This window comes from Vombatus ursinus, unplaced genomic scaffold (assembly GCF_900497805.2).
Source record: "Vombatus ursinus unplaced genomic scaffold, bare-nosed wombat genome assembly UNPS02014177.1, whole genome shotgun sequence".
In the NCBI taxonomy this organism is placed as follows: Eukaryota; Metazoa; Chordata; class Mammalia; order Diprotodontia; family Vombatidae; genus Vombatus; species Vombatus ursinus.
The window spans coordinates 834517-844527 of record NW_020953955.1 but is presented as its reverse complement, the minus strand read 5'-3'; the positions used below and the strand labels follow the sequence as shown (position 1 = coordinate 844527).

The window sequence follows — 10011 nt, the reverse complement described above, 5'->3', positions numbered from 1 at the left end:
GTGCTCTCACATTTACATCGCTTTTATCATCACCCTTGATTTGTGCGTTTGTCACACTGCCAGTTACAACTGACTTGCTCAACTAGCTTTTCTGTACTAAAAGAAGCTATCTGGAGGCCAGGTGGCTCATGAAGAAATGACAGTGTTGTAAACGAAAACTTTATCCCCGGCGCTAGTTGGAGCCTCAGAGAAAGCATTTGCACAGTGACTCTGGAGGGATGGATTAGGTGTGGTTGTTTTTGCTTCTTTTCTAAGGGACAGTGAGCCCTCTTGAGACCATGAGGGCAACCCCAAGAGAACCTTGGAATAAGTTCTGCCCAACTTCCACTTAGCCTAATTCTAGCTTTACAGATTACAGGCTGCACTCAGACCCCAGAGGGTGTGCGACTATCAAGGTCACAGGCTGAATCCTATAAAAATACAGGCCTAAGAACTGGCTTTTGGGAAAGGTCCTTTCTATGGGGGAGGCTTGGGCCCTGCTCTGCATGGAGGGCCCTAGTGGAGAGTGGCAGGAGGGAACCGCTTGTATACCAGGTTCCAGCTCCCCATCAGGGTAAGGGCTTTGGTGCCTCACAGAGCTCCACCTCAGGCAGTGATGGAGCAAGACAAGAAGGGATCTGGGGAGTGACGGGATATGAGCCGAGCTGCCTGGGGAAGAGCTGAGAAGGAAACCCAGGAGCTGCAGTCACCAAGGAACTCTGCAGGGAAAACAGCACAGCAGACACGGTGCCAGAACCCCAAGCTGGGCTCACTCCTCCGGTGTCCCTGAAGCAATGACCCGTGATCTCTGTAACACTCCAGATGCCAGCAGGGCTCACCGGAGGACTGAAAACTACCAAGCACACACAGGAAGAGCCCATCACCATGCTCTGCTCACTCTCAGTCTCCTCCATATCCTACTCTGTCCGGGCCTCATGCCAACTGCCTGCCCCCAGTGCCACTCACCACCTCTCTACTGAAGGGAATGTGATGACTGGGGCTGTCACCCCCTTACATGCCTGGCTTGTCCAACCAAAGATGACCTTTTGCCAGCCTCCAGGAGAGCCCCCATGCCAACATTTATTACTTAGGAAGGGCAAAGGAAAATAAGCAGGTATGCTTTGAGTGAGAGGGTAGTGAGCACACTTTGGGGCTGAGCCAATTGCCCCCCTCCTGTGCCCTTCTTTGCCATGGTGAGGTCCTTCAAGGCAGCACCAGTCTAAATGGGCAGAATCTGGGCCCCTTGTAGGAGGTCTGGAGTAGCGAGCTGTGTCCAATTCATTCATGAGACCTTTGTGGGGTAGAGGGGCAATAGTGAGGGATGGTCATACTGCCAGACGTGAAGTTTGACAGTAAAGTTTTGTATGCTAGTCAATTTCACAGATTCATAGGAAGGAAAATTTGCCCTATCTACCCCTCGACAGAGACCATTCACTACAAGGGAAGGCCCCTAGCATCATAGATTCACAAGAATGCACTCTTCAAGTTGGGAGGGTCCTGTGGGTCATCTAGTCCACTCTCGTCCCTCCCCCTGTCCAGTTCAGGAATCTCTCCTATCACATTGGTGGTGGTCACTCATTGTCCACTTGACCACTTCCAGTGACAGAGCGACCGCTACCTCCTAATGCAGCGAGTTGCAGTTTTTAGGCAGTCCTTTCTCAGCTGAGCTAAAATTCATCTCTCTAAACTATCCCTTCTAGTTCTGCCCTAAGGGGCCAAGCAGGAAAACTGAAAAAATAAAAAAAGAGCAGTTTTGCAGGTGGGACCTAAGAGAACCATCCCTCACATCTAGTCAAGGAGGAAAATAAGACACACTTTCCCAAAGTCACAAGAAAAAGGGACATCTTAATTCCTATGCCTTTTTAGAAGCAAGACTTCCAAGGCTACAGCAGCTGTGACCCTAACCTGATTTTTTTCCTCCCTGAGATTCAAGACCCAATTTTTCCTGAATGCCCTGGGCATTCTCTTTGCCCTGGAGGAGGCTAACAGAGACCCCACCTTCCTGCCAAATGAAACAGTGGGACTCCGGCTCTCTGACTCTTGTGTCTCTGGTGCCAAGGCCCTGGGGAGCACTCTCGCCGTCCTATCTGGACAGCTCCTCCCTATACCCAACTTTGATTGCCACCCCGAGCGCCAACTCCTGGGAATCATAGGGGGAGATAACTTCCCCAGAGTCAGAACCCATGGCTGAGCTGCTCTCTGTCTACAAAGTCCCTCAGGTGAGTAATTTGCCCAAAGCAGAGAAACAAGAGACTCCACCTCAGTTATCAGCATTCTTCTTCCTGTGGAAATGTACAGCTAGGTTCTTTCTCCCTATAATGTGTGCTCATTGAGGCATTTATGATGGATTTGCTTAAACAATAATCACTAGAATTTCTATACCAACTTAAGGGATCTTCATGCAGGATAAAACATTGATTAAAAAGAGCATAGTTTCCCAGAATGTTCCTGGTCTGTGGCAAAAAGGCTAAGAAAGAGGCCCAGAAGTTTTGCAGTCAGGCAACCAAGAGTTACATTAATGGCCAAAACCTTAGTACCCTGAGCCAATTAAATCTCAAGGATAGTTTTAGTACCCCTTAAGGAAAAACTAGCCTGTCATGGGGCTTTGGGAAGAAGGGTTTGAAATAAGGTAGTGTTAGGAGCTTACCATCATCCATACTCCTACAGGTATGCCCAGCCTTGACCAGCATAAGCTCCAAAAGTAAGAGTCAGTCTCTCTGATGGCATAAACCTAAGTGTCCATGATGGTTTTTTTCTACCAAGATCTTTAGAAAGTTTATGCCAAAGGCACAAGCTCTAAAGCATTTTTAAGAGGAGAGATGATCAGGATGTTACAAGGTTACAAGGCAACTCATTGTAAGATCACTTTTGCCAACCACGAAAACACAAAAAGTATTCAAAAGACTCAGTGTTTGTCTGCAATGTACAACTTATGTGACCTTGAGGCAGCTGGTGGCACAGTGGATAAAGCATTGGGCCTGGAGTCAGGAAGATCTGAATACAAACCTGCCCTCAGACACTCACTAGCTGGGTGGCCCTCTGCAAGTCATTTAACTTCTCTCCACCTCAGTTTCCTTGATTGTAAAATAGGGAGAAGAGTAGTACCTAACAGGGTTGTTGTGAGGCTCAAATGAGATAATTTTTGGAAAAAAGTGCTTAGCACAATTCTTGGCACAAAGTAGTCACTATATAAATGCTTATGCCCTTTCCTTACCCTTAGTGAGGTCACAATATTTCTAGGTCTCACTTCTTCATCTGCAAAATGGAGCAATTGGACATTTAGTTTAAGGTCCCTTCTAACTCTAAATCTCTGATGCTATGATACTTCTACTCTGGTGCCAGGATGTTCTCTTTAGGGTAATGTAAGTCTTGAAATGAATCCCTCCAAAGTGGAATTAAGGGGAAAAAGCAGATTTCTCAGAGAAGGAAAATTCATCTCTTAGCCATTCAACAATGAACTCTGGGAAAGAGCTGGTCATCCTGAAGATCAGCTTGAGTGAGAAGTTTAGAGTAAGGTTTGATGTCCAGACGGCTGCTAAGAGGACCCAACAAAAATCAAGTCAAAAACTGAGTTTTTCTGGCCAGGAACATTTGGCCCTTTTTCTTCCCCCAGATAAGTCATGGATCTCAACATCCCCAGTTTTCTGATCACCACCGGTTCCCCTCCTTCCTCTTCACAGTCCCCAGCAGAGCCCACCAACCTCAGGCCTTAGCCAAGATACTTGTCTACTTCAACTGGACCTGGGTGGGCCTGGTGGGCTCAGATAGTGGTGCCTCTGAGTGGCTAGACCGGGAATTCCAGAAGGAGGTTGGAAAGAATGGCGGCTGTGTGAGCTTCTCAAAGAGGATCGATGGCCATGTCAACAGTGTGGGAGATGTGGCTAATGCCATCCAGACTTCCACTGCCAAGGTGATTGTCTGATTGTTACCACATTCACTTTATCGTCTTAGCCAAAACCCTTCAGGAGGAGAATGTTACCAACAGGATATGGTTTTTGTCCACTTCCTTCCTTTTGAATCCCTCAATTCTGAGCAGGGAAGCCAGGGAGATGCTAAATGGAAGCCTGTCTCTGGGGATACACTCAGGGCCAGTGCCTGGCCTTGAGTACTTCCTGACCCTGCACCCAGCCATGTACCCAGACAACCACCTGATAAAGTTATTCTGACAAGAGCTATTGGGCTGCACCCGGCCTGGGCCAAAGCTTGTTGGCCCTCAAGTAGGACGCGTTGCCCAAAACTGCACAGGGCTGGAACAGCTAACACCCTCCCATCTGTCTGTACTGAAAATGGATGATTTGACTGCTACATACCAGGTCTACCTGGCAACCAAAGCCCTCCTAGTGGCCTATAAGAACCTGAGGGCCAACCACCCTGGGGAGGGTCCACCTCATAGTGGTACCTGTGTCAAGGCAGGAGATGCCACACCATGGCAGGTGAGAAAGATGGTAGGAATCTCTTTCTAAATGTCCAACTCTGCCTTGGATAGGTTGACTCTCCACAAGGAGGAGCATAAGGGAGGCCACAAGCAAGAAGAAACTGGCAAAGGGGGTTAAGAGGGCTTGGGATTCCATGGGGAAGGACAAAGAGCAAGTGGAAGAGATGTAGGCATGAAAAGATTCTCTGTTGCAGAGGCAATGTAGTGTAATGGAAAGAGAGCCAGCCTCAGAGCTTTATCATTGTGTCTATACCCCCCGCTTGTAGTATAGGGAGTGGCACACAACAGAAACCTAATCATAGCTATTGAATGGGTGATTGAAAGAATGATGCCAGAACCAAAATTCTTGACATTCCAAAAGATGGTTCTTTTTTGTGCATTTAGCACAGTGCCTGGCATGCAGTATAGGCTTAATAAATACTTATTTCCTTCCTTCCTTTCTTCTTTCCTTCCTTTTCTTTTCTTTTCTTCCTTCCTTCTTTCTTTCTTCCTTCTCTCTTCCTTCCTTCCTTTTTGCTTTTCTTTTCTTCCTTCCCATAATCCTCGGTATACTTGAAAATTGGGAGACGGGTTGGAGCTGGGGATTGGAGAGCCACTCCTTCTCAGGGTATGTGCAGATATAGCCTTTCGACCAGAATTTCTGAGTGTCTAGGGTAGAGGGGATCCATTAGGTCTAGAGAAAGCCTCTGGGAATGCAGAATAGAAAGAAGCAGCTTTAAGACAGGAGCAGCCTTAATATTCTGGGCCCTCTTTTGGCTGCCCCCTCCCACATCCTCCTCCATGTGCTCTTTCCTCAGGTCCTACATTATTTAAAAAATGTCCACTTCACTTCCCAAGCCCAGGAAGAGATCTTCTTTACTCAGGATGGAGAGATCCCAGCAGCATTTGACATGACAAGCATATCTATTGCTCCGGATCACACCTGGCAAACGCCAAAGTGGGACACTCGGACTTCAAGGAGCCTCTGGGAAAAGAGCTAGAGACGAATAGCAGTGCTATCATCTGGGCAGAGGGCTCTGGAAAGGTGAGAACTGGAAAAGTCCACTGCCCAGATCAAAAATAACGTCAGCTTGCCAGAAGAAAAAGTAAGTATAGGACCAGTTGCCCCAATCCAAATCCACCTGTGCTTTATTGCAATTTCCCCCAGTTAGTGAGAAAGCAAAAAAGTAGAGACTGGGGACCAGCTCTCTATAGAAAGCCCAACTCCTAATAATGACTGGTAAGGATTCCTATTGCTTCTCCAAACCTCACCCAGCTCTCTTCCCTCTGTCTGCCTAACGAGCAGGTCCTTCTCTCAATCTGCAGTGAGAAATGTCCTCTTGGAACCCGAAAGTCAAATGCCCAGGGAAATCCAAGCTGTTGCTGTGAGTGTCTTCCCTGTCCCAGGGGAGCAATTACCAACATACTAGGTAAGAAAAACAGAACGATGTTGTCTGCTGGGTCACCATGTTGACCCAAAGCAGACACTAGTACTGGATTCAGAGTAAAGCAGATGGGGAAGGAAGTGGTGTGGAAATGAGAATGAATAAATGAATGGATGAATGAATGAATGTTTATTAAGTGCTAAGTATGTTATTAAGGAGGATTTTATTGAGGGGTGAGAGAGGCATTGAGAAGGAACAGAAATGCTACAAGAAAACATATATGCATATATATGCATATATATATATATATAATTAAAATTAGAAGGTGAGAAAGTACACTTGGCAGAGAGGGTCTAAATTCTCATTCTAAAAGCTACTAGCTGGGTGACCTAGAGGACCTAGAAGGAATCTCATCATCCCTGAGTGCTAGTTTCCTCACCTATAAAATGGAGAGAATAACACTTTTCTTACCTACCTTGCAGGGCTATTCTGAAGAAATTCCCTCGTCAACCTTAAAGAATTGCTACTGTTGCTACAGGGTGCGGAGCAAGGGAGGCACGTTGCCTCACCATAGACTGCACTGACCACAAGACTACGTTAGGCTTCAGGTGACACATTTTAGGAAAGACATTGCCAAGCTTGAGCATGCCCAGAGGAGGGTCACGAGGGTCATGAAGAGTGGAAGAATATGGGGAAGAACATGATCCCATATGGGGGTCAGCTGAACAGAGTAGGGCTGTTTAGCCAGAAAGACAGAAGATATAGGACGGTCCCCTATAGCTCCCTTCAAGTATTAAAAAAGCTGTCAGGAAAAAGAGGGATTAGCCCTGTTCTGCTTGGTCCCAAAGGGCAGAACTAGGAACAATGTGTGAAAATTGTTGAAATACAAGATTTCAAAAAGAAAGATTAGTGAGGTGCCAAAATGGAATGGGCTACCTCAGGAAATATGGACTCCCCCTTCTCTGAAAGACTTCAAGCAGGGCATAAAATGAGCACTTATCAAGGGTAGCGTAAAGGGGATCCCAGACCCGGCACAGATTGGACCATATTCAGTTGGAGGCTCTGTAATTTTGTAATTCTGCATCACAAATGAGACAGTGAGGGTGGAGAAAAAGAAGAAATATTATACATATGGAGGATCATTTGAGGAAACTTAGGTTATTCCCTCCAGAGAAGAATGAATAAATTAATGAATAAGTGAAAAAATAATTTATTAAGTCCTTACTATGTGCAAAGCATTGTGCTAAGCCCTGGAAGTATACATAGGAAAACCAAGTATCCCTGCTCTCAAGGGGATCGCGTGCTAATTGAGGAAGACAATACATAAGAAAGACCAGCTGCAATGCAGATGGAAAGCTGTGGAAGTCTTAGGGGAGAGTGGTAGAGCAAAAGGCAAGAACAAAGGGGCTTAGGGCACATAGGCAGGTCAGGTGGTGGTACCTGTGGGATATGAAAGGCCTAGTGGAAGGCAGATGGTAACTCCCATAAAAAACAATGCTTAGGTATTAAAGGTATAAAATAGGTATTAAAATGCAAAACTGAGCCTAGGATCACCCTAATTTGGAAGTTCTCTTCCATGAGACAGATCCCAACCCGGTAATAAGTGACCAGCCATCCAGCCTTTGCTCAAAATCTCCAGGGAGGGCAAATTCACCCTCTACTTTTGAATACCTGTCATTGTTGGGAAGCCTCTTTTTGTGACATCAAGCCTAAATCTGCCTCTATCTAATTCTGTCCTATTGCTCTTAGTTCTGCTCACTGCATCCCTCCTCCGCTTACTAGTCCTTAAAAACTTTAGAATGTAAAGCTGGATAGGATTATAGAGGTCATATAGCCCAACTCCCTCATTTTACAGAGAAGGAAACAGAGAAGCTCAGAGAAGGGTCAGACAAGTGACAACTACAATTCCATCCCATATCCTCTGAGTCAATGCGACATTGTTTCCCATGTATTACACAGCCACTCATCAAAGGGTATGCAAATTATTATGACAAGGGGAAGCTAGATGGTGCAGTGGATAGAGCACTAGCCCTGGAGTCAGGAGGACCTGAGTTCAAATACAGTCTCAGGCACTTGACACTTACTAGCTACATGACCCTGGACAAGTCACTTAACCCCATTGCCTAGCCAAAAAAAAAAAATTGACAGTCCTGGACATTACAGAATCTTACCATCTGTGGCTTTTTCCTGAATGTGGAGGGAGCAAGGTTGTCCAGAATTTGGCACCTAGAAACCAGGACTCAGTCTAATAATGGGAGAAGGCATCATTCCCACAATGTCTCCTCCAAAAGAGTCTTCAAAAATCATCTCATTGCTAACTGACTGAGGGAAAGTTCTTCCTCAGTGGGAAAATTCTCTCTGCTCCTGCATCCCTCTGTCTGAGTAATCGTTCAACTTCTCTTTTTGTCTCAGACACTGGCAATTTCCAGGCACAAGCTAACAAGGGTCCCCATGGAACCACAGAACAGAGTGAATCTAAAGTCAGCAGTCCTGGGTTCAAAACCCCACCTTGACACTTGCTTCTCATGTGTCTTTGGACAAGCCCTCATCTCCTTGAGCCTCAGTTTCCCAGCTTTAAAAAGAGGAAATTAGACTAGATTACTTCTGAGGTCCCTTCCAACACTAAGTCCACAATCATGTAGAAGGAAATATTATAGGGCTAAATATAAAGTCCTTAACTTGGGTTCAGAAATTCAATTGTACTAGCACAGGAAAGAGAGGACATAATGAGAAAGCAGTTCATACAGAAAATATCTAGTTATAGTGAACTACAAACACAATAAAAGCTAGCTGTGTCATGTGGCATCAAAAATAAAAACGGGAAAATAGTCTGCTCTAATAGCAGCAGTTTAGTGTCAAGAGCGAGGGAAGATTCACCACATAACTAGGGGAAATTCTCCGGGTGTGAAAATTGCCCCCTCCTGCTCCTTTTATTTAATTCATTAGCCAACTTCTCTTGTTTATTTCAGACAGTGCCAGTTGCCTGAAGTGCCCAGAGGACCAATGGCCAAACAATGAGAAGGATCAGTGCATCCCCAAGATTCTTGACTTCCTCTCCTACATGGAGCCCCTGGGCATGGCATTAGCCTTCTGCACAACTTTCTTCTTTCTCCTTTCCCTGACCATCCTTGGCATCTTCATAGGGTATCACCACACTCCCATAGTCAGAGCCAACAACCACAGGCTAAGTTACCTTCTTCTCTGCTCCATGGCATTATGCTTCCTCTGCCCATTTATGTTCATTGGCCACCCAGTATCACTGACCTGTGCCCTGTGCCAGGCAGCCTTTGGGATTATCTTCAGAGTCTGTGTGTCTACCACTCTGGCCAAGACCATCACTGTAGTGTCTGCCTTCAGGGCCACCAGACCAGAAGCCAGACTCAGGAAGTGTGCAGGACCAAGCCTCTCCAATGCCATCCTCATTGGCTTCTCATTGGTCCAGGTTGTTCTGTGTATCTTCTGGGTCATAGGCTGGCCTCCAGTGCCCATGAACTCTACAGAGCCAGGACCCAAAGTTACCATGCTGTGTGGTGCAGGCTCCTCAGAGCTCTTCTATGCTATGCTGAGCTACCTGGGCTTCCTAGCTCTGGTCAGTCTGGTGGTAGCCTTCCTCATCTGTCAACTGCCCGACACCTTCAATGAAGTCAAGCACATCACTCTCAACACTTCTCATGTGTTTGGATCTCCTTCATCCCAGCCCATCTGAGCACTCAGGGCAAGGACGTTGTGGCTGTGGAGATCTTTGCCATTTTAGCATCTGGGGCAGGCCTGATGGTCTGTTTATTCTTCCCTAAGTTCTATATCATCCTCCTCTGGACTGACAAGAACACAAGGGATCAGATGATAGGCAAGAAGCATTTCAAGAAATGAAACCAACACCAGCCGTTCTGCTTTCTCCAACATAGAGAGGCACCGCCACTTTGTATCTCGTCCCCAAGCTATCAAGGAGAAGTCCTGACATTTCAAAAGGAGAAATGTCACCCTTCTGGGTACAGAGTGATAAGCAGGGATACCACTCATCTAATATAGGAGTGTCCCCTGACAAAGGACCACAACCTGCCTTCAGGAAAGGATGGCACAAAAACAACGGAGTATATGTGAGGTCTACTGTTGGCAGCTCTCCTATGCAATGCTGTACAGTCATGGAAGCCTGGATTTACAGTAGGGGGTCATCTAGTCTGAGTGATTCATTTTACAGATGAGGAAACTGAGGTTAAACAACTTACTAAAGTC

At 46.2% G+C, this 10011-nt stretch overlaps 1 protein-coding gene across 1 annotated transcript; it reads left to right on the top strand.

Moving 5' to 3' along the window:
- Positions 1-634: 634 nt before the first annotated feature.
- Positions 635-9648, top strand: LOC114041703 (vomeronasal type-2 receptor 26-like). Its single transcript, XM_027860290.1, is given in 10 exon segments — positions 635-759; positions 1906-2137; positions 2139-2198; positions 3593-3897; positions 3899-4412; positions 5212-5344; positions 5347-5438; positions 5700-5823; positions 8748-9440; positions 9443-9648. Coding segments are annotated over 10 exon segments (2484 nt in total).
- The last annotated feature ends 363 nt before the right edge of the window (positions 9649-10011 follow it).